The sequence below is a fragment of the Cricetulus griseus genome, chromosome 3, assembly GCF_003668045.3.
Source record: "Cricetulus griseus strain 17A/GY chromosome 3, alternate assembly CriGri-PICRH-1.0, whole genome shotgun sequence".
Taxonomy (NCBI): Eukaryota; Metazoa; Chordata; class Mammalia; order Rodentia; family Cricetidae; genus Cricetulus; species Cricetulus griseus.
In genome coordinates, this window is record NC_048596.1 from 90,753,801 (window position 1) to 90,781,371 (window position 27,571).

Sequence of the window (27,571 nt, forward strand, 5' to 3'; positions counted from 1 at the left end):
AAAGAAACAAAACACCAAACTGTATGGGTGAAGGATCAGTGGATTCCTTTGTTCACACAGTAGAACTTTTCATTGAGCAAAGCAAATACTTTTTATTTATTAATTTTTAAAAGATTTTTAAAAATCTTGATTTTAAGCCAGACAGTAGTAGCACATGTGAAAAAGGAGGGTCAAAGGATTACTTTACTGTTTATTAGTAAATATCACTAGACAAACAGGAATCTGAACGGAGCCACCAGCCGCCAAATCCACCACAAAAAGGGCCGTGCATCCCTTGCCCCCGCCTTTCCTTAGGGTTACGTACATTCTCAACGAAAACTCCTTCCCATGGACCAAAACTTTTCTCACTATTGGCTAGCTGACTGGTGACAGATATTCCATAACACACAGGCCTTTAATCCCAGCACTCAGGAGATAGAGGCAGGTAGATCTGGGTTCAAAGCCAGATTGATCTACAGAGATAGTTCCAGTATAGCTCGGGGGCTACACAGAGAACCCTGTAGTGATATATTTATGATCTAATAAAGCCAACTGGAGATCAAATTGCAAAGTTAGCCACAGCCATTGAGCCAGGCAGTGGTGATAAACACCTTTAATCCCAGCAACCACACTAGTTAGCTACGGAGGACAGGGGGTGGTGGTACACACCTTTAAATCCCAGGACTGAGACAGACAAAAGGATCTCTGTTAGTTCAAGGCCACGCTGAGCTACACGATATTGATCCAGTCTAAAAGAAATGGCTCGAAGGAAGTTGATTTTAGCATTTGGGATCACATGCTTTTAATCCCAGCACTAGGGAGGTGAAGACAGGAGTGATATGGCTGGGCAGAGAGAGTAATATAAGGAGAGAAGAGACAGGAACTGAGGGGACTGCAGTCTGAGGCTTGGTGGAGAGCAGTGCATGTGCATATTGCCACTGAGGATTGCACTCTGAGGATTCCTGGAGACAGAATCACCCATTTCAGTCTGAGTAGAAGTAAGAGCTTCTCTGATCTTCAGCTTGAATCCCAATATCTGTCTCTGGGTTTTTGTTATTCGTGTTACAGAATCCTGTCTCGAAAAACATTTTTTTGTTTTTGTTTTTCGAGACAGGGTTTCTCTGTAGGTTTGGAGACTGTCGTCCTGGACCTCTCTTTGAAGACCAGGCTGGTCTCGAACTCACAGAGATCTGCCTGCCTCTGCCTTCCAAGTGCTGGGATTAAAGGTGCGTGCCACCCACTGCTCGGCAAACAAAAAAAAATATTTTATGTATAAGAGTGTGAACTGTCTAGTATTATGTCAATTTGACATAAGCTAAAGTCATCTGAGAGGAGGGAGCCTCAATTAAGAAAATGCCTCTACAAGATCAGGCTGTAGGCAAGCCTGTAGGGCATTTTCTTAATTAGTGATTCATGGAGAAGGTGCCATCCTTGGGCTGGTGGTCCTGGTTGTATAAGAAAGCAGGCTGAAGCCGGGCAGGGGTGGCACATGCCTTTAATCCCAGCACTTGGGAGGCAGAGGCAGGTAGATCTCTGTGAGTTCGAGACTAGCCTGGTCTACAAGAGCTAGTTCCAGGACAGCCTACAGTGCCACAGAGAAATCCTGTCTCGAACCCCCCCCCAAAAAAAAAAAAAAGGAAAGCAGGCTGAGCAAGCCATGTGAAGCAAACCAGTAAGTAGCACCCCTCCATGGCCTCTGCATCAGCTCCTGTTGTGCCCAAATTCTGAAACCCTCAAATCACCATGAGAGCCATTTCGATGCAAAAGCAAATAGTCTTTTTATTGTAGTTGTTTAACAAGCTAACCCCATTAGCTCAGGCCTTTCATCCATTCATGGCGGCAAATGGTTGGAGAAAGACTCCGAGAAATCACAACGTGAGGAATATATCGGATAGCATAAGGGGGGTGTCTCAGAATTGGTGCTCTTCCAGGCTTGGGCAGCCTGTCCTGTGTAAATGGATCAACTAATTATTATGGCCTATAGGCCCTCCCAGGGTGGTTGCTATGCCTTCAATTTCCTGCCCTGTTTGAGTTCCTGTCCTGACTTCCTTCAGTGATGAACAGTGATGTGGAAGTGTAAGCCAAATAAACCCTTTTCTCCCTAAGTTGCTTTTAATGCATGGACATGGTGTTTCGTTGAAGCAATAGAGACCCTAACTAAGACAGGGTATTTTGTCTGCATGTATGTCTGTGTACATTGTGTGTACAGTGTCCACAGAGGCCAAAAGAAGGGGTTGAATCTTCTGGAACTGGAGTTACAGCTGATTGTGAGACACTGTGTGGATGCTGGGAACTGAACCCTGGTCCCCTAAAAGATCAAGTGCGCTTAACTACTGATTCATCTCTCCTGCCCCTAAATACTATCTTTTTTTGAAAAAAAGATAGGGTCTCACATAGTCTAGCCTGACCCTGAACTCCCTATGTAGCTAAAAATGACTTTGAATTTCTGATCCTCCTGCATCTACATCCTGAGTGCTGGAATTACAATAATGACTGTGATGCTGTCTCATTGCTGCCATGCTGAGGATAGAGTGCAGGGCTTTGTTCATGCTGAGCAAGCATTCTACCAACTGAGGTACACTCCTGTCTGATTTCCTTCTTTTTAGGGGCTTAATGATATTTTATTGTAGTCTATATTACATTTTACTTATCCATTGTCCATTAATCCACCAGTGGACACTTGGATTGCTTCTATGTTTCAGCTACTGTGTATAATTCCGTAACTTTCTAATACTTTTTTAGATGCTGAAGATTCAGCCCAGGGCTTTGCAAGTGCTAGGCAAATGCGCCACCACTGAACTGTGTACCTCAGTCCTCTGTTTGCTTTGAGGCAAAGTCTTGCTATGTAGCCCAAGCTGGCTTTGAACTGGAATTCTGCCTCTCTGTCCCACATTACAGGTATGCCACCATACTCAATGTATCGTGTGTGTGTGTGTGTGTGTGTGTGTGTGTGTGTGTGTGTGTGTGTTATTTCATGTAATTCAGTCTGTCTTGAAACTCTGTATATAGCTAAGGGTGGCATTGAACTAATCTGAGCTTCTAGCTCTAACTCCTGAGTGCTAGAATTACAGCTCTATGTCACAACACTTAGTTTATGTGATGTAGGGATTTAATTCAGAGCTCTCTACTGACTAAACTATATACTTAACCCCTTATTTTTCCCTAAGTGAATTATTTTTAAGTATTTGTTTTTATTTTATGTGTATAAGTGTTGGCCTGCATGTATGTATGAGTACTACATATGTGCTGTTCCCATGGAACTGGAGTTACAAAGAAGTATGAGCCACCATGTAGCTGTTGGGAACGGAACCCTGATCCTTTACAAGAGCAGCAAAGTACACTTAACTGCTGAGTCATTTCTTTAGTCCCTGTTTTTGTTTTTAATTAAAAAAAGTGTGTGTTAGCCGGCCATTGGTGGCCCACGCCTTTAATCCCAGCACTCTAGAGGCAGGCAGACCTCTGTGAGTTCGAGACCAGCCTGGTCTACAAGAACTAGTTCCAGGACAACCTCCAAAGCCGCAGAGAAACCCTGTCTTGAAAAAAAATGTGTGTGTGTGTGTGTGTGTGTGTGTGTGTGTGTGTGTGTTTATGTTCACCATGTGCATGCAGGTATGATGGGGGATGACCTTCTGTATATATGTTTATCTTTTTGGTTGATGAATAAAACACTGTTTGGCCAATGACACAGGAAGATAGTCAAGACAAAGAGAATTCTGGGAAGTGTAGGCAGAGGGGGACCACCAGAGATGCCATTCTGGAGTAACATGCTGGATTCCAGGTAAGCCACAGTCTTGTGGCAATACATAGATTAACATATATGGGTTAATAATTTAGAGAGAGTTAGCCAATTAGAAGCCCAAGCCATCAGCCAACAGTTTCACAATTAATATAGCATTCGTGTGTTTATTTGGGGCTTAAGAGCAGTGGGACCAGCAGGAACAAAGAAAACTTTGCAACACAGGTATCCTTAGAAGCCAGAGGTCATTAGATTCCATGGAACTGAGTTATAGGCTGGGATTTGAATGAAAATGTCCTTCATAGGCTCAAATGTCCTTAGTAGGTAGAAGTCTTTGGGAAAGATTAGGAGGTGTGGGCTTATTGGAGGAGGTATCTCACTGGGCAGTCTTGAGGTTTCAGAAGCCTGGTGCTGTTGCCAGAGTATCTCTCTCTGCCTTCTACTTGCAAATCAAGATGTGAGCTCTTAGCCATTCCTACCACAATACCATTGCTCTGTCACCATGGACTCGGACCCTCTCAAACCATAGGCCCAATTAAATGTATTGACTCTTGGTTAAAATGTTTTGAAACAGCAATAGAAAAATAACTAAGCCAGGCAATGATAGTGCACACCTTTGATCCCAGCACTTAGGAGGCAGAGGCAGGTGGATCTCTGTGAGTTCAAGGCCAGTCTGTAGAAGAGCTAGTGCCAGGACAGCTAGGGCTGTTACACAGAGAAACCCTGTTTTGAAACACAAAACAAAACAAACAAATAAATAAGTAAAAGGAAAAAAAAAGAAAAAATAACTAAGGCACAGGTGGTTGTGAGACACCTGATATGAGGGCTCAGCCTGAACTCAGGTTCTCTGGAAGAATCATGAACTCTCTTAACCACTGAGCCATCTCTCTGGTCCCTGTTTTTGTTGTTTTGTTTTTGCTGTTTTTATTTATTTATTTGCTGTAGGATCCTATGTAGCTCAGCTTGCCTAGCTAGCTTTTTGATTAACTAATATTTTTGTACTGATATGTTCCACATTAGTACATATTGAAATCTCCCCCCCCTTTATTTTTCTTTCTCTTCTTTTATTAAATCTATACAATATCCCCATGTTTGCATAGACTAGTTTGTTTAATCTGTCTGGTGTAGCTGAGTAATTTGGGTTATTTCCAGTTTTTTTTGCTGTTAGATCCCTTTCTACAGTACAAATATGTAACTATGCAGCTAGTTTTGATGCAGAATAAGTCAGTAACTTCATTTTGGCTCAAAAAGCAGTGCTTAGCTCTGAGTGGCTCTGCAGACCTCTCCTGTCAGTTCATTTTCCCTCCGCTCTTGAGCTGAACTATTGCGACTACTTCCTTCCTTCCTTCTCTTGAAGAGTGTAGCCGTGCTGTTCTTTTATACCCCAGAGAAGATGTGGGACTGGAGAGAGGAAGAAGGGGAGTAATATCTTGTGCCTTTGAACTGATATTGCAAAACTATTTATCAAATATATAAAGTCAGTGTCATCACTGAGCTACATCTCCAATCTTTGCATTAAAAAAATAATCTTGGGGGCTGCAGAGATGGCTCAGAGGTTAAGAGCACTGGCTGTTCTTCCAGAGGTCCCGAGTTCAATTCCCGGCAACCACATGGTGGCTTACAACTATTGGTTATGAGATCTGGTGCCCTCTTCTGGTGTGCAGATATACATGAAAGCAGAATGTTGTATATATAATAAATGAATAAAATCTTTAAAAAAATAATCTTGGTGCTGGAAAGATGGCTCAGTAGTTAAGAACACTGGTTGTTCTTCCAGAGGACCTGGGTTTAATTCCCATCACCCACATGGCAGCTCACAGCTAACTAACTGTAACTCCTGTTCCAAGGCATCTGTCATCCTCACTCATACCAGCATGCAAACAAAACACTAGTGTACATACAATAAGTAAATAATTAAAAAATAGGCTCATTTATTTATCAAAGACAGGGCTCACTGTGTATCCCTTGAACTTGCTCTGTAGACCAGGATGCCCTTGAACTTACAAACTCACCTGACTGTCCCTCGGGTGCTGGGATCAAAGGTGAGCCTTGCCACTAAGGGAAGTTTTTCTTTCTTAACTGCCCTGATCTAGGAGCTACACAACACAAGCATGCCTATAAACATTCCATTGGTTTAAATTAGCAGATTCAAGAAAAATAGAAAATACGCTCCTGTCAAGGTATTTGTCTTCTAGGAACAGCTCTACACACAATAGAAGGAGAAATGTGATTTTTAGAGTGAAGTGCAGGCATCACTTATTATCTTCTCCCCAAACTCAGTCCCCTCAAGTCACCCTGGCTTTCTTATTGCTCCATGGATACTCCATACACAGTCTGCTTCACACCCATTTCTCTAATTATGTTCCCTCAGACAGCCACTTGCTTGTTAATGTTCTTCATGCTGAATTGGGCACCCAGGTTATGTTCATAAGAACTGTATTATAGGCCAGGCGGTGGTGACTCATTCCTTTAATTCCAGTACTTGGGAGGCAGAAGCAGAGGCAGAGGCAGACTGATCTCTCTGAGTTCGAGGCCAGCCTGGTCTACAGAGGGAGTTCCAGGACTGCCAGGGATGTTACACAGAGAGACTATGTCTCAAAAAAACAAGCAGACAAACAAACAAACAAACAAACAAAAACATATTATATATTGGGCTGGTGAAATGGCTCAGTGGGTGAGTGTGCTTTCTACCACATATGGCAATTATGAACACATATCATCAAAGACAAGAACGGATTCTCCTAAGTGTCCTAATTTGCACATGCATACCATTGCATGTACACTCTGTCTCTCTCTCCTCTCTCTCTTTCTCTCTCTCTGGTATAAATGAATGTAATAGAGTATTTTTTTTCTTTTGGTTTTTTTGAGACAGGGTTTCTCTGTGTAGCTTTGAGCCTATCCTGGCACTTGCTCTGGAGATCAGGCTGGCCTCGAACTCACAGAGATCTGCCTGCCTCTGCCTCCCTAGTGCTAGGATTAAAGGCGTGCATCATCAACGCTTGGCAAATTATTTTATATATAAAAGAGTATATTATGGTCATGGACATGTAAAGGCACATGTCCATAATCCCAGCACTTGGGAGGCTGAGGTAGGAGGCTCTCAAATGCAAGGGGAGCATGGGCTTTATTCCATGTCAGCCTAGATTATGTAGAGAGACCTTGTCCCAAACAAAATAATGCAAGTATATAATGCTCTCAATATCTAAAATGACATTAATTCTTCAGTTAATTTCTGAATCTGCACTGTAGTCTGTTGAGAGGTAAGAATGACTAGAGAGATGGCGCTGCAGTTAAGAGCACTGGCTGCTCTTCTAGAGACCTGGGCTCAATTCCCAGCACCCACATGGCAGCTCATACCTGCTTGGAACTCCAGTTTTAGGCAAAACACTAATGCATGTAATAAAAAATAAAAATAAAGTAATAAAAAAGTGACAATTCTCATCTGGGAATTGTGCCTCCTTCACAGCTAGTAAGAGCAGGAACAGAGATTTAATCACTAGTGACTTCTAGTTCTTCATGTCTTCTGACTCTATAAGAAGCAATTATTCTGCCATGCATATTTCCTATTGGGAAGGAGATCACTTTACAGCTGAGTATTCTGGGTCTCTGAGCAGCTACCATTTCTTCAAGGCAGATTTGTTTTCAACTAGTGTCTTACAGGTTGAGTTAGTGCGAGAGGGGTCTTCTAGCAGCTGGCTAGTCTGGATAAAACATTTCTGGACTTTTAAACTGAGGACATTTATTCCCTTTCCAAATCTCCTCCTCCTCCTTCTTTTTTAAGATTTATTTATTATGTGTACAGTGTTCCGCCTGCATGTATGCCTGCAGGCCAGAAGAGGGCACCAAATCTCATTACAGATGGTTGTGAGCCACCATGTGGTTGCTGGGAATTGAACTCAGGACCTTTGGAAGAGCAGGCAGTGCTCTTAACCTCTGAGCCATAGATGGCCCTCCAAATCTCTTTTTTTTCTTTATTTTTAATTGAAAATCTCCCCAAGTCTATATCATTCCCCAAGTGATCCTCTAATTTGACCTGATCTGTACTCCTTTTCTCTTTTTATTATTTTTTGGTGCATGAATGCTTTGCCTGAATGTGTATCTGTTTCACATGTGTGTGCCTGGTGCCTGTAGAGATCAGAAGAGGGCCTGGAACAGGAGTTACAGAAGGTTGTGAGCCACCATGTGGGTGCTGGTAATCAAACCTTGGTCCTCTGCAAGAGCAGCCAGTGCTCTTAACTACTGAGCCATCTCTCCAGCCCTGATCTGTACTCCTTCTAAGTTCAGTTTTATGCATGGCACTTGAAGCATTTATTTATTTATTTATTTATTTATATAAGATTTTATTTATCATGTATACAACATTCTGCTTCCATGTATATCTGCACACCAGAAGAGGGCACCAGATCTCATAACAGATGCTTGTGAATCACCATGTGGTTGCTGGGAATTGAACTCAGGACCTCTGGAAGAGCAGTTGGTGCTCTTAACCTGTGAGCCATCGCTCCAGCCCACTTGAAGCCTTTATTGCCCTAACCCTTTTCTCCCTCTCTGTTTTCAGTTTTCAACCCCTTTTAATACTGTCTTGGTTTGCTTTTTTTGTTTGTTTGTTTGTTTTTGTTTTGTTTTTGAGATGGGGTCTGTACTGTATGGTCAGGCTGGCTTCAGGTTGATAATCTTTTTGCTTGGCTTCACAAATGCTGGAATTACAGGCTTGCTCCACCACACCTGGCTTCCCCACCTTCCATACTAGTACATTCCTTGATGCTGCCTAAACGCATGGTTTCCCCACTCTTTGTTGTGGTACACGTTAAGTATTTGATGTAAGAATTTCCTGTTGACCATCTGGAACTCTGGAAGCCTTCCTCAACCAGGACCCAACATCAACAGGCTTCCTTTTCCTTGCTCTGTTTAGCTCTTTGAGTCCCTTGCACTGTCTATGACCCAAGCAAGCATGCAGGATAAGGCAATATCACCTCAGATGGACTTTGTAAAGCTTCCCTCTCCTCTCTAGTTTTCTTCCAGCTCTTCAGGTAGGTTAGATCCAGGGAGCAGATGCTATGGTTTCCAGTGATGTTGGTTGTGACCTCTCGGCCATGCTCCCGAAGGGATCCAGTACTTGAGAGTAATACTGGGGACAGAACCCAGGAGAGAGCCCAGGTTCAGCCCTTAGGGAAGCCAGTTGCCTTCTATAGTCCTTAGCTGGCTGCCTGCCAGAGCAGACCTTGAGCACACCATTCTGCAGCAACAATGATGAAGTAGGGTGTTTCTGGAGTGCCTTCTGTGCTTTAGATATAACCCTCACAAAACCCATGCCTGCTGGCATCTACAGATTATGTAAATAACTTGCCAACATTACACAGTAAATTATAAAAGTAGGGATTCAAACCTGAGGATTATTTCTAGAACCCATGCTAGTAACTATAGCACGAACTCCAGTTGGTCTTAGTAATAAAAACCCAGAGACAGATATTGGGGTTAAAGCTGAAGATCAGAGAAGCAAAGTGGCCAGCCACTAGAGAGTTCTCATCTCTACCAATTCTCAGACTGAAACCGAGATCCTGTCCTCAGACTGCATCTCCAGACTGCCTCAGTTTGCATCTCTTTCTTGTCTCTTCCCACTTTATATTTCTCTCTCCACCCAGTCATATAACTCCTGTCTTCACGTCCCTAGTTCTGGGATTAAAGTCGTGAGACCCCAAGTGCTGGGATTACCTTTGTGTTAGCTCTGTTTCTCTTTTAGATTCAATCTCATGTAGCGCAGGGTGGTGGTGAACTAGCAGAGATACGCTTGCCTCTGTTTCCTGAGTGCTGGGATTAAAGGTGTGTACCACCACTGCCTGGCCTCTATGGCTAACTAGTGTGTCTAGCTTTGCATTCTGATCATCAGGCAAGCTTTATTTGTTAGATAATAAACAAAATATCACCATAAGCAATCACTACAGTCTGCTTTCTTGGCCTCTGACAGTCCAGTAAAAGACCCACCTGAGCGTGGTGTGTAGGTGCAGGCTTGTAAGCCTACCACCAAGGAGACAGAAGTAAGAGAATCGCTACAGGTTGGTACAGGTACATAGCGAGTTCTGAGTTAGTCACGGGTACACAGTGAGACCCTTTTCAAAAAACAAAAGAAATTACACATTTGTGTAGCTTCTGGGGAAAATGAAATCAAAAGGTCTGTTGTTGAGGCGATAGACAAGGACCAGATTACACTTTCTCACCCACCCTTTTCCTCCTACTTGGGAAGCTTGCAGGAAGAAAGGAAGGAAGGGAGGGAGGGAGGGAGGAAGAAAGAAAGAAAGAAAAGAAAAGAAAAGAAAAGAAAAGGAAGAAAGAAAGAATTCTGACACTGATAAGAAAGAACTTCTAAGTGGCAGGACCTCTTAGAAGGTGGAGAGAGAGAGAGAGCTTGGTGCATGAGAGAAACCCTGCTTGTGGGGTTCGGGGCAGTGAGCTGTCCATGAACACAGGACACAGGATTCAAGAGTAGTTTTTGTCTATTGCTTTTCTTTAACTTCAGTTTACCTATCCTTAAATTAAGGATAAATTTCAGATAAACTGACCTACCCTCTCCAAAGAACAGGGTTTCCTCAGATCTATTGGGGAAAGCCCTGTCACTGACACCGAGGAGCAGGGACAAGGAGAAGCTGCAGTGTGGTGACAGTGTAGGATCCGGTGGGCTTCACAGCTCAGTTGTGCAGCTCTAAACCGGTGACACTTCCAGCACGAGACAATGTCTCAGTTTTACCCCCATGGCCCACTCTTTCCGCCCCCCCTGTTTCCCCCCCCCCAGTCTTCCAAAGGGCGTCGCAGTCCTGTGAGGGCGGCAGGAGTCGCGGGATCCCGGAGGCCACCGCTGGCTACACTGCGGCGACTGCTCTGGAAGCCCAGGCCCCCGGAGCCCAAAGAGCATCACGTCATCCTTTGCGCCCGGCGCCCGCCCCTCCCCAACCGCGCGTGCGCACGCGGCGGTGGCGGCGGCGGCGGCGGCGGCGCGGCGGGTGGGGGGGCCCGCGGTGGGGCGGACAGCCGCTCTCCGCCCTTCCTTAGGCTTGCTCGGCCGCGGCGCGGAGGGCCACGTCCAGGATGCGGCTCGGGGTGGCCCAGCGCCCCCCTGCCCCGGCACGGCAACGGCGGCTGCTGGGACCCGGCCAGGCCCGGGGGCGGCGGCCCGAGCCTCGGTAGCGGCGGCGGCGGGAGCGGCGGCCGAGGGCGGCGGCGGAGCGCGGCGGCGGCGGCGGGGGCTCGGCGCCCAGTCGCTTCGCCGACTACTTTGTCATCTGCGGGCTGGACACCGAGACTGGGCTGGAGCCGGACGAGCTGTCGGGTGAGTACGCGCCGAGCCCCGGCCCGGGCCCTTGGGCCCCGCTTTGTCCCGGGAGCTCGGCGAGAGTCGGGCGAGGGGACGGGACGCGGGGTCGACGGGCCTGCTGCCCCACGCGCGGTGGGCAAGGCGTCGGCGACCTGCGAAGATGCGGACGCTATGCGCGTCCAGGAGATCGAGTGGTTTAGTGCAGAATGAAGGGGAGCGTGCCTTCCAGCACCCTTTTGGGAGGGTAGAAGAAGTTAGCTCACGTCCTAGTGAGAGTCAGTCCCACCCAGACTTTTCAAAAGAGCAAAACAAAAACTTAGTTTATCTGGCCTCTTCCCAAGAAGCCCGTGATAACAGTTCCTCAAAACCGTTATAACTCACTCCTGGGCAGGCCAGGCCCCGGGCTTTCCCTCCACAGCTCTGCCCCTCTGGATGAGACATGAAGTGACAAATTGAACTTGAGTTACACCAAGAATGATTTCTCCCTTGGCACTAGAAAAGAGCTTGTTCCCGGGGCCATGCCTTTTTATGAAAGTTATGTCCTTTATCAGCCGAGGGTCATTTGCGAATAAAAGGCGACGTCCTGGTTGGACAGGTTGTGCTGTGTTGTGATGCCTCTCAAGTTATCTTTCAAAGGGGAAGTGTGGGGGACTGACAGTGAGGCCCTGACGAGATTTGGCACCCATTGCTTGAAGGTATAAGAATTGTAAAATCCCCGGTGAATTCCTCCACGCCCGCATTGAAACCTTGGAGTTGCAAGTTTTGAAAAGTTTTTGTCTGGAGTGGCAGGTTTTCAGTGGGTGGAGGCTTGTGTTAGACTTTAAAGTTATGTCATGCTGGTTTGATGAGGGAGACTCCCTTCCCCTTCTGTCACGATGTGGTCACTGCGCACCGTACAGTTTCTGTTTTGAAAGTGATCATCCTGTTGACTAATTTCACTGCTTAAGAGATGCCATGACAGTTTTACAGTTTTTCTTTTGTCACCAGAAAAATTCCAGTATTTCTTTGGAAAAAAAACCAAAACCAAAAACAACTAAGTGCACACTTTAGATGGCAAAAAATGGATTGTCTTTTTAAAATATTAGAAACTGATGCTTTATAAAAAAAATCATGAAGTAGTAATAGTAGTAATGCTAGCTGAGCCTCCTATTGGGGCAACTTTAGTATTCCAAGATCACCTTTTTATGTCATCTAATTCTTACAGTGTAGACGGATGTTGTCATCTGTTTCATATGTATTAACTTTAGACTTTCAGATGATGTAGTTGTTGGAATTCGGTCCTAGGTCTTGGTGCTGGAGAGGATCTGAGAGGAAAATAAGGCCCAAAAGGAGATCAGAGCTTTTATTTCTTGACTCTTGGTCAGTGCTTCTTTGGTGACATTATGCTATATATAGTAGCCCCTCTGGAGGTCTTTGGAAAACAGTAGCATGGTCACCAGTGGTGGTGTGTATCTGTAACTCCAGCACTTGTGAGGCAGAAACAGGAAGATTACCACAAATTTAGGGCCAGACAGGGCTTCATAGTGAGACCCTGGCCAAAAAGAAAGAAAAACAAACTAGCATGTTGAGAAGGGTTAAAAATGGCAGTTTTTCTGGATGAATAAAATAATTAAAAAAAACAACAGTTTTCTGGATGAAGCTCAAGGGTAGAAAAACTATTGTTATTTTTATGTTGTGTTACTGAATGTCTGTTAAATTGTGTAGATAATTTGGTTTAACAAAATAAAGGCACCCTTAAAGAATGGTGCAAACTTGAGAGATCCATGCACTTGGGAGGTGGAGTTGCAGGTTATTCTCAAGTCATTTTTCAAAAAAAAAAAAAAAAAAAAAGGGAAGGAAAGAAAAGAAAATAGGGTTTGGGTTGGGATGAGACAATCTTGTTTTGCTGTTGGGAATATTTGTGCCTGGAGCAAATTAGATTGCCATCACTGTAACTAAAAAGGTTTTACTGAGCTGGGCAGTGGCGCACGCCTTTAATCCCAGCACTCGGGAGGCAGAGGCAGGCGGATCTCTGTGAGTTCGAGACCAGCCTAGTCTACAAGAGAGTTCCTGTCTCGAAACAAAAAAAAAAAAAAAAAAAAAAAAAAGGTTTTACTTTCACTAAAATAATGTCACTCTCTCTTTATGAATATCTGTTAATTATCTGGCTTCTCAGCAAGCTAAAATTATATTCCTGTGCAAGCTTATTGGGAGAATAAAGAAAGAGGGATGAGTTGAGAAAATGTGTAAGAAGGGTATTTTGTGTATTTTTAAATTTGGTTGCAGTATTGTAATGCCAAGACCATTTATCCAATAGCTTCCTTTTGTTAGAACAGACACTAATTGAGGGATTTTTTTTCTTTTTTTTCCACCGTTTTCATTTCTTGTGGGTTGATTGGGGAATCTGGGTGGCCTACGGGGACTCTTTGAGCACAACAAAACAGAATACAAATAACTCTGTGCAGTCCATGCTGAGACTCTCTAGGGTGCATTTTCTCTCCTTAGCCTGCTTGATTGCTCCCAAATTGGTGATGTCATAGTCCGTGAAACTATATGAAATTAGGAATTGTGCTCATATTCTACAGTTAGACCCTAAGAGGAGCCTGTGTTCTTTTCTCCAACCCAATTAAGTTGTATTATTTCACTGATAGTTCCCAAATACTCAAAACAAAACAAGCTGTATCCAGAAAAAGCAAATCAAAGTGGTTAGACAGGCTGAGTACGGTGGTCCACATCTGTAATCCTAGTACTGGGTAGCTTCAGGATGCAGAAGAGTTAGAAGTTTAAAGTCATCCTTGTCTGCTTAGCTAGTTTGAATTTATCCTGGGTTACATGAGACTCCCATCTCAAGGAAAAAAAAAAAAAGGAAACGAAAATAAAAAATGCTTCCAAATAATTTCATCATCTGGAAGGTAGAGACAGGTGAGTGAATTTCAGACCAGCCTGGCTGCATAGTAAGACCCTGTTTTAAAAGAAGCAGGAACTAAAAATTAAAATTAGAGACAAAAATCCTTCCACAGTCTTTTCTATGCTGACACAGTCAAGGGTCATAGAAGTTTAGAGATTCAGTAAATAGTTGTTTTGATCTAAAAGTTAAGTGTGGGCTGGAAGAAAAGGTTAGCTAATTATTACGTGGCAATCTGTAGTCTGTGAGGTTAAGATATCTTTATTCAGATCAGCCAAATGAAAGCCAGAGCGTGCCAGGGGCAGCAAGGCAGGCCAGAGAGAGGGGCTCACATGTGCCTTGCAGCCCCTTAAAAACCTATTATGCGTCATGCTGACCTCACCTTGACTACGCCTGTCAGGCACACCTGTAGCCAGCCCTTAGGAGGCATGGTTATGGTGTCTCCCTACAGCTAATAGTCACATTAAAAAAAAAAAAAGGCACCATATTGAAATAATACACTGAAATAATCTTTGAATGTCACCTTCAAAAAATAATGTATTTTTATTTACTGTGCATTGGTATTTTGCCTGCAGGTATGTCTGTGTGAGGATGCTGGATCCCCTGGAACTGGGGTTACAGACAGTTGTGAGTTGCCATGTGGATGCTGGGAATTGAACCAGGATCCTCTGGAAGAATAGCCAGTGCTCTTAACCACTGAGCCATCTCTCCAGCACCCTGAATGTCACTTTTTGAAAAGAGAGAAAATTCTGTCTAGAAAATCCATTACCACTTTTCAGGTGGTAATCCTTAGATGTGTGGAGCAGTGAGACTAGAATTATTTTTCTTTTTGAAAATGAGGTCTTGTCAAGTAGTCCAGGCTGGCCTGCGTCTCCCTGTGTAGGAAGCTCAGGCCATCCTTGAACTAGGATTTATGTGTGTGCCACTGTGCCTGGATAAAATTGGACATGGAGTGTCAGACAGGGAGGCATACTTAGAGATTATATAATCTGATTTTACAGATGAGAAACCAAGGTCCAAAGAAAGGAAGAGAGTACTTATTTGCCATGACACAGTTCATTCTTTTCTGCTACTTGAGTGATGGTTTGTGTGCTTTGCAGTATTCTAATGGGGATGAGAGAAGATATTTGTATGATGGGACAATAGCAGACATTACAGCCTTTTATTCTAGCTCAGGTTTGTTTCCTGATTAACAGAGGCTCATGTAGCCAAGGCTGGCCTTAAATTTTGATCCTTCCACTTCTAACTCTTGCCTCCACCTACTTGAATTAGATGTGCATAACCACATCTGGCTCTACTGTTATTTTTTATGGCTGATTAATATTCTGTGACATAAAACATACAATTATAGGTGGGCTGGAGAGATGGCTCAGTGGTTAAGAGCACTGACTGTTCTTTTTGGGGGGAGGGATGGGGTTTCAAGACAGTGTTTCTCTGTGGCTTTGGAGGTGTATACCAGGCTGGTCTCAAACTCACAGAGATCCACCTGCCTCTGTGCCACCACTGCCTAGCAGAAGGATATCCTATTTAAAAGAAATAGACTGCTTCTCATTTTATTTAGTTGAAGCTTGAGAGCTGAGTGTGATAGTGCATTCTTATAATCTCAGCAGTGGAGGCAGAGGCAATAGTCCATCCAAGTTCCAGCCCACTTACAGAGACTTGCTCCCCTTCCATCCTCACTCTCTATCTCATCCTTGCTCCCCCCTCCCCCCCAAAAATTGATGGATTGGCTGGAGATCGATGAATTGGCAGTGGAAGAATGCTTGTTTAGCATACTTGAAATCCTGAGGTCAATCCCCAGAAATTCCACCACCACAACAAAAATCTTTGGTGAATAAGTTTTTTCAAACTGGAAGTCAATATGAATGGGAAGTATTCTGATCTTCCTCTACCAGCCTGTGGTTTCCAGGTCAATTCTCTTATATTCATTATCAGTGTCTGCCCTGAAGCCTAGCTTACTAGCTACTGGACACTCCAATCTTGATGGTTCACCTCAGGCTGTGACTGCTGCTGTAATAGGGTGAGATTTCCCAAGTAAGGTCATGTATTTCTTTTGTAAGGTAGAACAAGGAAGAAGTCTGGAGAAGGGTAGCTCTCAGGAAATAATGAAGAAGCAGCCCAAGGCAATTTCAAACACATAACGAATTTGTTGGGAGACTGAATTGGTACAACGTAAGAGAGCCCTTACTTGACTTCCTCAGGTGAGGATCACGTGGAAAATTAGTGAATTTCACTTTAATGACTGGGGCTCTGCTCATCTCATGAGGAGACCATGAGTCAGTGTTTGGTGCTTAAATCAAACTCCTTATTTATTTATTTATTTATTATTTTGGTTTTTCAAGACAGTGTTTCTCTATCTTTAGAACTTGTCCTGGAACTAGCTCTATTTCCAGGCTGGCCTCGAACTCACAGAGATCCACCTGTCTCTGCCTCCCGGGTGCTGGGATTAAAGGCCTGTTTCACCACCACCCAGCTTCTGTTCAGCCCTTCCTTCCTTCCTTCCTTCCTTCCTTCCTTCCTTCCTTCCTTCCTTCCTTCCTTCCCCCTTCCTTCTTTCCTTTCTCCCTCCCTTCCTTCCTGCCTCCTTTCCTCCTTCCCTCCCTCCTCCTCCCCTTCCCTCCCCTCTCCCTTTCTTTCTTCTTTCCTTCCTTGGTTAAAAATAGTTTCTTTGCCTAAGGTCTCCTTTCGTAACATCCTTTTCCAGGCCCATTTCCTTTTAGAGACTTACTTTTTGACTAAGTCTGGTAGAAGGTGTAGTTGGGCTTTGCTTGGCTCCTTGACTGGTGCTGCTCCTGTAATTATCATCAGATGAGTATAAAGCTCTCTGAGGACTAACACAGAAAGGACCTGTGCTTTTAGTTCCTGTTGGTGTGGAACAGTAGTGCCCTGCGAAAGGCTTGCCTTTGAGAAGCTAGTGACTTGTGGAATTCAGTGATGAAATTTTGTTTGTCATTACTAAATTTCCAGGTTTACTTCTTCAAAGTTATTAAGTGAGGTAGATATTAGTAGTAGAATGTCCATATTCTAGGTATTTTTGTGATTGTTGATTTGAAATTTTTTATTGCATTTATTTTTGTGTGTATATGGGTGTAATGTGTCGTACCATGTATGTGGAAATCAGAGGACAACTTTTGTGAGTTGATTGTCCTACCATGTAGGTTCTAGGGATCAAATTCAAGTCATCAGAATTGGCAGCAAGCATCTTTACATGCTGAGCCATCTTGCTGGCCCAGTTAATTTATTATTATTATTTTATTTTTTTGAGATGGGGTCTAAAAATACTGAACTCTAACTTGGCTGGGTTAGAGTTCAGTATGTAGAACAGGCTGGTCTCGAATTCACAGGGATCCACCTGCCTCTGTTTCATGAGAAAGACAAGTACCACTGTACCCAGCCAGTTTTTGATTTTAGTTTGGAATATTTGAGTCTGTGAGCCACAGGATCCTGGCATGGTGGATAGTACCAGGGTATGCCAGATCTCAAGCTGTTTTCAGAATGTTCATGGGGTATCAAACACAGCTCCAGGAATTAAAATAGCAACAGGTAGAGTTTAGACCACTGAATTTGTAAGTATGCTTAAGATACTTGCTTGAAAAGCAACTGAAGGAGTTTGTCTTGGATCAGTCTGGGGTGATGGAGTCCACAGGAAGATCAGTATGGTGGAAGCATGAGGTGGCTGGCCACTTCATCTGTAGCTAGGAAGCAAAGGGTCTCAGCTCTCTTTCCCTCCTTTTTAATCAGTTCAGAACCCTAACTGATTAATTAATCCTCAGGGATGGTTCCACCTGCATTTTGGGTAAGTCTTCCCCACCTCAGTTAAACCACTGCAAACACCCTCGAAACATACTCATCTTTGTGTTATAGCTGATTCTAAATTGAGTTAATGAAGAAAAACACTAGTCAGGTCAAAATATTGCTAGGACAGGATAGGCATGGTGGTGCCAGCCTGAAGTAGAGGAAGACAGATCTAGAATTTCAAGATAGCCTGGTCTACATATTGAGTGCCAGACCAGCCAAGGCTACATCATGAGACCATGTCTCAAAACAAACAAAAAAAGATTACTAGCAGCCAGGTGGTATTGGCTCAAACCTTTATCTCTGAATTCTAGGCTAGCCTGGTCTACAGAGCCAAGTTCCAGGACAGCCTGAGCTATTGCACAGAGAAACCCTGTTTCGAAAAATAAAACAAACAAAAAAAGGAGAAGCAAATATTTTGTTCAGCAAGTTAGAAAAGAATTGTTAGAATCCATGTCTCTGTCTTCTGTCCAGTATTGATGCAACTTTACTTTTAATTAAAACTTAAGAAAAATATTTTGGTGATGAGGCATTTGACTGATGACTTGTCATCGAATCACAGAGTTTGGCATAACATAACATGTGAGTTTTTGTGGTTCAGTCTCCAGCTCATACCGGAGTAGAGCTGCAGTGTCAGGAGATGAGGCAGATGGCCTGCTTCCTTTCATAGTTAGTAAGGTTGGCTGTGGGTTTTTCTTCTCTCTCCTCTCTTATCAGTTCTGGAAATCTTAGACCGAAAAGTGAGTAGGACTTTGGTTCTAAGAAGGCAAGTGCTTCCCCCTGCCTAGTGTCTGTCTGTGTTTAAGGGTGTTTCAGGGTTTTTGCATGTGGTCTGTTTTCTTTGAAGAAGAAAGGACAAGATTTGCATCGCCTAACCTCAGAAGTCTCTTGGTATACTTGGTGTAGTGTGTAATTCTCATCTTTTGTGTTTGTAGTTAGGGGTTTGCTTGTGATTTCTGTGGTCTTGTAATGAAATGATGTGGGAAATAACCAAGAAACTTTGAGGGTATTTTAAGTTGTGGAAATGGGAATAAATGATTTAGAAATAATAATCACAGGCCAGGATTCATAAGATAGATGAATTTAACAAATTCATCTATGGCAAATTTCACTCATTTTAATTATAATAAATTAGACTGACATTTCAGGAAGGTCTAGAGAATTGGTTCTATTGGGGTGGGACAATGGCTCGGTGGTTAAGAGCATTGGCTGCTTTTTCAGAGACCCGTGTTATATTCTCAGCACTCACATGGCAGCTTACAACCAGCTATTACTCCAGTCCCAGGGCATCTGCTGTTATTTGGCCTTTGAGCACACTACGAAGACATACATGCACACAAAATTAGAACCAATAGCCTTCCTATATGAATGACAAATATATTGAAAAAGAAATCAGTGAAACACTCCTATTCACAAAAACTATCAAAAAAGTTTAATTTTATTTATGTGTATATTTGACTGCTTTTCTGTTTGTGTAACTGCTTGTCTCTGTGTACCATGTGTATGCCATCCCCACTGAGGCCAGAAGGGAGCATTAGATTCCCTGGAACTGCAGTGTAGGTGCTAGTGAACTGCCCTTAACCACTGAGCCATCTGTAAAGCCTTGAGTTTATTCTTTTCTTGAGGTCAGAGTATCATCTCTGATTGCCACTCCCCCCCCCAAGACAGGGTTTCTCTATCTAACATCTCAGGCTGGCCTCTAACTCAGATATCCGCCTGCCTCTGTCTCGAAAGTGCTGGGATTAAAGGTGAGTGTTGCCACTACTGGGCAAGAGTCTGTTTTTGTAATTTACAAATGATAACTATAACATTGGTTTAGCTTAGTTACATAGATATTACATAGATAGGGATTAATTTTGTTATATACTGTTACATTATTGATTTAATTTTAGGAAAATGTCTTTTCCCTTACTTTTTTTTACTTTTCATTGAACATGACCATTAACTCCAGAGTGAGTGCCAGGACAGCCTCCAAAGCTACACAGAGAAACCCTGTCTCGAAAAACAAAAACAAAATCCTGACCATTCTACAACTTCAAATATTACAGAACTATGTTAGAAATTTCTCTTGACCTAGAGTCAGCTAGGCAGAGTTCTTCACTTAGCTGGAGACAGTGGTTTATATAGTAAGTGCTTAATGATGGTTTATTGTATTATTATGAAAAAACAGTAGCTTCTTTTCAGATCTTATCTGGTTTTCCGATGTAAGGCATAAGCATAATACTAAACCTCTTGGAACTTCATCAGCCAAACTTTAAACTGTCACAAGTACTGAGTAGTGAATGTGAGAGAGGTCTGTAAGAGAGAATAGCAAGGACTATGATTAACGTTCCTGAATTTTTAAAAGTCTAGAAGCCAGAGTCAAACTTGAATCTGAGATGTTCATGGGAGAGGAACAGTTTGTTGTTTAGTCTGCTTATCTCATAATTTGTACATTAAGGAGATGAATATGTATTTTGCTACATAGCCCAGGCTATACTTTCAACTCTTCTAGTCTCCTGCCTTGGACTCCATAGTGCTGGAATTACAGGCATGTTATTGGAGTTTTCTTGTCCCGCCAGGTCCTGCCACCTGTCAGCCCCAAATAAGCACACAGACGCTATATTAATTATAAATCTGTTGGTCGATGGCTAGGGCTTTTTATTGGCTAGCTCTGTCTTAATTATTAACCCATTTCTATAAGTCTGTGTATTTCCAAGTGGTCTTGGCTTACCAGAGAATGCCTGGACCTGTTACTCCTTTTGTGGCTATATGGCATCTCTTCGAGTGCCCCCTGCCTTTTTCCCCAGCATTCTCCACAAGGCCTGGCTTGATTTTTAATAATTCTATTGGGTCAATTCTATTGACTTGGTCACCTTCTCTCCACACCCCTGTCCCTGCTAGGGATCAAACCCAGGACCTTGCATCTTCTAGGCCACACTCTTATTCATGTACAAAATCCCTAGTCCCATTCTGTTTCTTGCTAAGAACTATATAGCCTTTGGCATCTGTCTTACTCACTGGTGCTGCTTTAAGAGAATAGGAAGTACACACATGCATTTCTTATAGCTGTGTATTTTGAGAGACCCAGCTCAAGGTAGTTCAGGCATGTCTTTCTTGTTGTATCTTCTTGTGTCAGGACAAATGATTGAATGCTAACTAAAGCCTTTTTTGTTTTGGCATTGATCCTATTAAAGAGAGCAGCCCTCCTCAACCAATTACCATTTATGTATTTATTTATTGGTTTTTGGAGACAGCGTTTCTCTGTTTAGCTCTAGCTGTCTGGAACTTGTTTTATATACTAGACTAGCCATGAACTCAGAGATTCACCTGCCTCTGCCTCCCGAGTGCTGGGATCAAAGGCATGCATCACCACCGCCCAGTCATAATAATTTTTATCTCTTATTTTTTTGTTTTTCGAGACAGGGTTTGTGTAGCAGCCCTGGCTGTCCTGGAGCTTTCTCTGTAGACCAGGCTGGCCTCCAACTCACAAATCTGTCTGCCTCCCAATGGCTGTGATTAAAGTGTGTACCACTGCCACCTGGAGGGTAATGCCTTTTTGATGATTTTTTTTTTTTTTTTTTTTTTTTTTTTTTTAAAGCAAACTCACTGTGTAGCCCAGGCAGGCTTTCAATTTGTAGCAATCCCCCCTGCTGAGATTTCAGGCATGCACTATCAGGCCTTTCTTATGGATAACATCTTAAAAGGCTATCCCATTATCAGTAAAAATCTTTCTTCACTTTTGGAATATTTACTTTTTTTTTTTTTCAAGTTTTTGGAGACAGGGTTTCTCTGTAGCTTTGGAGACCGCCTGGCTCTGCCTTCCTAGTGCTGGGATCAAAGGTGTGCACCACCACTGCCTCGCTGGCTGTCCTGGAACTTTCCCTATCTCTCTCTCTCTCTCTCTTTCTTTCTCTCTTTTTTGGTTTTTTGAGACAGGGTTTCTCTGTGGCTTTGGAGGCTGTCCTGGAACTAGCTCTTGTAGACCAGGCTGGTCTCGAACTCACAGAAATCCACCTGCCTCTGCCTCCCGAGTGCTGGGATTAAAGGCGTGCGCCACCACTGCCCAGCCTTTCCCTATCTCTTGATGGTGACTTTCAAAGAACAAAAGCATTTACATTGTATTGCTTATCAGTTCTCTCTCTCTCTCTCTCTCTCTCTCTCTCTCTCTCTCTCTCTTCAGTTTTCTCTCTTTATATGTAGTGTTGTTATTATTTTGTGTCTTTTCGATGATTACAAGGTAAGAAAGCTCTTCTGTGTTTCTTTCCAAAGGCCAGGTTGTTTTACCTTTCATATTTAGATGGGTAATTCAGAGCTAACCCTTTAAAATATTGTGGAATAACTATTCTGTTACTGGGTAGAAAAGAACCCCCTTAATTTTTTTTTTTTTTTTTTTTTTGATTTTTCAAGACAGGGAGGATTTCTCTGTGTAGCCCTGGAACTCACTTTGTAGACCAGGCTGGCCTTGAACTCACAGAGAGCCTTCTGTTTCTGTTTCCTGAGAGCTTAGATTAAAGGTGTGCCACCATTGTTCAACTCCCCCTGGAATTTTTTTTTTTTTTTTTGCTGTTGTTGGCTGTTGTTTGGTATTTTATGCAGTGAATAAACCATTCCTATCCACAGCCGGGCTTGGAACACAACAAGGCTTTGATCAGACCGGTACAGTGCTTTAAAGGATCATTTTGTAAAACAAGTGCTAGTTTGTGTTTGGTAGTGCCAATTCATAAAACCTTTTGATTTTTCGAGACAGGGTTTCTCTCTGTAGCTTTGGAGCCTGTCCTGGCACTCGCTCTGTAGACCAGGCTAGCCTCGAACTCACAGAGATCCACCTGCCTCTGCCTTCTAAATGCTGGATTAAAGGCATGTGCCACCACTGCCTAGCCAATTAATACAATTTTAGTGGTTAGAAAACTCTGCTTAAAAAAATTATAAGTGATGATAAGGGTAAAGAAGTTTTCTGTCATTGAGGGCACATGTGCTCTTCTATTTTTGTCTTTTTGAGACAGGTTCTCTGTGTAGCTCTGGCTGTCCTGGAACTTACTCTGTAGACCAGGCTGGCATTGAACTCATAGATCTGCCTGTCTCTGCCTCTCAAGTGCTGAGATTAAAGGTGTGCACCATTGCATTGAAGATGTTGGCTACACTGGGTTCTGCTTTGCTGTATGCTCTATGAAGTGGATATGAGTTGCCATGTTCATGCAGTGGAGTTTCTTTCTTGGGAAGTATTTGGGGACTCCAAGGGCATTCCTGCATTTTGCTTTCAGGACTACATATTTGGAAGGGGCATACATATGGCAGCCCTTGGGAGAAAAGGAGCCAGTATTTGTTGGGTGCTTTACTTACTATTACTTATTTATTCTAAAGGATGTAATTGAGAAACAGCCAGAGTAGAAGCTACAAAGGTATAGGGAGGGCATGGAGCCTCCATCCCTTCTCCAGGGCTCTGTCTCTAGCCCTCTTCTGTTACTCTGGTGACAGAAGTATGTCTGTTTTCAGAACTTTGTTTTGTTGTTGTCATGTTAGGGATCAAAACTCTGGAGCTGTGACTCATTTTATGATAAACCGGATAATGTGGCTTCTGCTGCCTGAAGAAAACTTGTATTGTACAGTTTCTAAAGTTTTTTAGACTTGTTTTCATGAACCTAAAAAGAAAAGAAAAATAAAAAACTTCTATTCTGTTCTGTATTTCTTCAAGAAGTATATTTATGCTAGATGACACTAAATTCGAAAGCTCAGCCACATTTGAAAGCAGGGTGGTGACAAATGCCTGCAGTAGAGGTAGAAGCAGGAAGATAACAAATTTACTGGTATCACATTTGAAAAAAGCAAATCAAATCTCAAATTGCAAAATCTTTTTTTTTTTTTTGCCTATTTTCAGGATAAATTAGATATAGTTTGGAAAGAATGAATTGGTAAGAAAAGACCACTAAGATCTATAAACACTTACAGAAAATTAAATTTTGGTGTGAATGAATTACAGTCTCTGTCCCAGACATTGCACCTTAGATTTCCAAAGTATTTGGGGATGAGATAATTCACTAACTGTTAGAAACCTCTAAAGAATCAGAATAACCAGAAAAAAAGATGTATTTTCAAAACCAAGAACAAAGTAAGCTTGAACTATTATTCCTAGCTAAAGTTTAGAATGGAACCCTTCTCTCTTCCATTTTAACTTGGGGCCTGAAAAATTTTTCCTGCAACACAGAATGGTCAGAAGAACTGTGGAGATGTGCTGAGGGTGGCAATGAGAGAAAACCTTTTTCACAAGTGCATCTGTGGAGTGAGCTTCAAGAAGTGTGCCCAGGCTGGCTTCAAACAGCCTCCCAAGTGCTGGGATTGCAGGCATGCACCACTATGTCTGGTTTATAGTCAGTTTTCTCAAAGAGAGGAAGAAATGTGCAGAGATGTGTGGGTAATTATGGAAAATGTGGCTGACAGTGATACTGACAGGAGGAAGAATAGAATACTTTTTTTTTTTAAGAGCTCTGGTGGTTTTATTAAAGGAAGGCATTTCTGGTTTACTACTTCTCACCAGTCTGTTCTGGCATGCTTCTAATATCAGAGCCACCTGGGTCAATGATAGCCAGTGTGCATACTCTGTAGAATTTTCCACATGCTGTGCCCAATTCAATGTTATTGCCACTGTAGTGATGGACACTGGTTTTAGCCAACATGGCATAGTATTCTATATCAGATTTCCTCAAAGCTGGGCAGTTGTTGGCAACGATAACTAGCTTTGCTTTGCCCTGTCCGATCATGTTTGTATCCCAGCATGTACTTCCCACTTTTCATAACAAGCTGGAGCCTAGAGTTGGTTGACTCCAGGGACTTTTTCATTTTCTTTGCGGCCACCATTTTCCTGTCTTAGGTGCAGGACAGCCCCCAACCAAGAGCAGCTGCCAAGATGGCCAGGGAGCGAGAAAAAGTGGAAGAATACTTTTAAATATGACACTTAGAGTAGATGGAGGGAAGAAGGCTCTCAGGAACAGGTATGGATCCGTATTTTCCCTTTTGAAAATCTTAGCAAAACTCAGAAAATAAACAGTGAGTGAGAAAATCTGGGAAGGAAGTAGTTGTTATGTTAACTTTTATTCATGGGCAGGGTTCAGTGGGTAAAAGCTGACTTTGATCGAATGTTAAAGTGGAAAAGAGAAAACAGAATCCACAAAGCTATTCTTTGATTTTTACATATATGTCATGGGATGTACATCCCAGCATGAGTACACACACATGCATACAAACAAACATACATTTAAAATATTTATTATTGTTTTATTTGGGTGTATGTGTGTGAGCCTGTATGAATATATATGAATATATGTATACAGTGTGTGTTTGGAGGCTAGAAGAGGCATCAGATCCCATGGAACAGGAATTGTGAGCTGTCAGGTGGGTGCTGAGATCCCAATCTCTGACAGAGAAGCTAATGCTCTTAACCACTGAACCACATCTCTCCAGCTGCCACACACTAATTAAAAAAAAAAAAAAAACCTTAAATTTTACTTACTAAAGGACCCTGTTTTCCTCATTTGTGGTAGTCTTGGAAGGGAGACCAATCCTGGCTCAGTTGGAAACATAATCTAGTTTTGGTAGACTTTATCTTATTTGTTTTTTGTAGTCCTTGCAGGACTTGAACTCATAGATCTCTACCTGCCTTTTTCTCCTAAGTTCTCAAATTCAAAGGCATGTACCACCACACCTGGCCCCAACATGTTTTTATAGTTCTAAGTCAACTAAGTTTTTGTAGCATAGAAATTAGGAATTAATTTAATATTCTAAATCTTAGATGAGATTTCATTACTAAGTCCAAAGAAATTAAGTTAAATTGAGCTAGGCATGCCTGCATTTAGTGCTGAGACTGGGGCAATTTGAGTCCAGCCTGTACTACATAAGCAAGACCCTGTTTCATAAGGGAAAAAAAAATCTAAACAAATTCTTATTGTTATACTCTTTTCCACAGAGATTATACACAAGACTTGTGAATCTAGTAAGTACAGAAAAATATAAAGAAAAATTAGCAGCCACCTTATACTCTTGTCTTCCAAAGTTAATAGACTGTGTTTTACTTATTTTTCTCATTACTGAGACAAAATAAGCTGTGATGAAAATAGCTTAGTGAAGGAAGAGTGTATTTTGGCTCACAGTTTTATAGTACAGTCCTTCAAGACAGGGAGGTCACAGCAGGAGGAACCTGAGGTAGCTGGTCACATTGATACACACTTAGAAAGCAGAGCTGTCAAGGTTGGTGCTAAGCTTATTTGCTTCCTTTTATTCAGTCCAAGCCTTAGTTAGGTTTCTATTGCTGTGAAGAGACACCATGACACAGCAACTTTTTTTTTTTTTTTTTGAGACAGGGTTTCTCTGTGTAGCTTCAGAGCCTATCCTGGCACTCTCTCTGGAGACCAGGCTGGCCTTGAATTCACAGAAATCTGCCTGCCTCTGCCTCCTGAGTGCTGGGATTAAAGGCGTGCGCCACCAACGCCTGGCGACACAGCAACTCTTATAAAGGAAACATTTAATTGGGGCTGACTTACAGTTCAGAGGTTTGGTCCATTATCATCATGGCGCAGAGATGGTAACTGAGAGTTCTACATCCTGATTCGAGGGCAGCAGTAAGAGAGCAAACCTGGGTCTGACTTGAGCATTTGAAACCCTAAAGCCCACCGAAATTGACACACCTCCTCCAACACGGCCACATCTCCTAATCCCTTTCAAGTAATTCCACTCCTTAATGATCAAGCATACAAATATATGCGTCTGTGGAGGCCGTTCCTGTTCAAACTACCTCACCCGTATTTATAGTGAATCTTCACCTAAGTTCCCCTAATCTAGATAATGCTTTACAGGCATGCCCAGAGGCTCATTTTGTGGTGATTTCCAGTCTCATTCAGGACTAGGGATGCAGCACAGTGACAGAATACTTGCTGATGTGTGCAAGGCCAGTTTCATAGTTTCCTTCTCAAACCTAAAAACGTTTGTTGGGCTAACTGCTTAAGAGTAGTAGGTGCAGCCGGACGTTGGTGGCTCATGCCTTTAATCCCAGCACTCGGGAGGCAGGCGGATCTCTGAGTTCGAGGCCAGCCTGGTCTCCAGAGCGAGTGCCAGGATAGGCTCCAAAGTTACACAGAGAAACACTGTCTCAAAAAATCAAAAAAAAAAAAAAAAAGAGTAGTAGGTGCTCTTAAAGGCTGGGCCACCTTTTCAGCCCATGTTGAATTATGTAAAAATATCACATGTTGCAGGAAAAATGCCACTCTGCACTTTGTAAGAAAATATTGGGGTGCAGAAGATGTACAGTGAATTGTGGCTCTTTGAAGTAAAGGAAGCTGGAAGCCCTGAAAGACCTCAGAAGAGGTACTTTCGTAGAGGGAGACCCGCACCCAGGAATCAGCGAAACCACGAACTTTGGATGTAAAAGCAAGAGGCTTTATTAGTAGCGCTGGTACCCCGGGGCTTAGCTTTTGTTAGGCTAAGCCCCGAGCCAAGGGAGAGGGGTCCTTATATAGCTAAAAAGCACAGTGCAGAAGCAAAAAGCATAGTTACAGGGATTCTATTGGACAATTTAATGAGGTACAGAGTTATTTTAGGTCAGTATATTCTCAACACCTGGTACAACAGACCCAATTCCCCCCTCCGCGTCCAGATGGCTGACCTTGGGACGGAGGTTCCCCATCGGGCGCGGGGGCGGGGGGCGTCCTCTCCCCGCTCGGCCCCAGCCCCAGGGCGCGGCGCCAGGCGGGCGGGCCTGGGTCGAGGGCCCCCCGCCTGGGTGAACCGGCTTGGGAGGGAGCCAGCCGCCAGGCGTGTGGGTGCGTCACAGGAGTGTCACCGAGAGAGAACCAGCCAGGGGGGCGGGGTCTTTCAGCCCTTAGTATCGAAATCTGACTTTCGT

The 27,571-nt window shown here is 43.1% G+C and overlaps 1 protein-coding gene and 1 pseudogene across 1 annotated transcript in view; one reads left to right on the top strand and one right to left on the bottom strand.

The window, feature by feature from the left end:
- Positions 1–10,442: 10,442 nt before the first annotated feature.
- Dennd5a (DENN domain containing 5A) overlaps positions 10,443–27,571 on the top strand; it is a 66,879-nt gene continuing 49,750 nt past the window's right edge. The window contains exons 1-2 of the mRNA XM_027410313.1: positions 10,443–10,859; positions 10,895–11,036. Coding sequence (XP_027266114.1) covers positions 10,443–10,859; positions 10,895–11,036 — 559 coding nt within the window. The remainder of the gene's footprint in view (positions 10,860–10,894; positions 11,037–27,571) is intronic.
- LOC118237881 lies at positions 24,152–24,534 on the bottom strand (annotated as a pseudogene).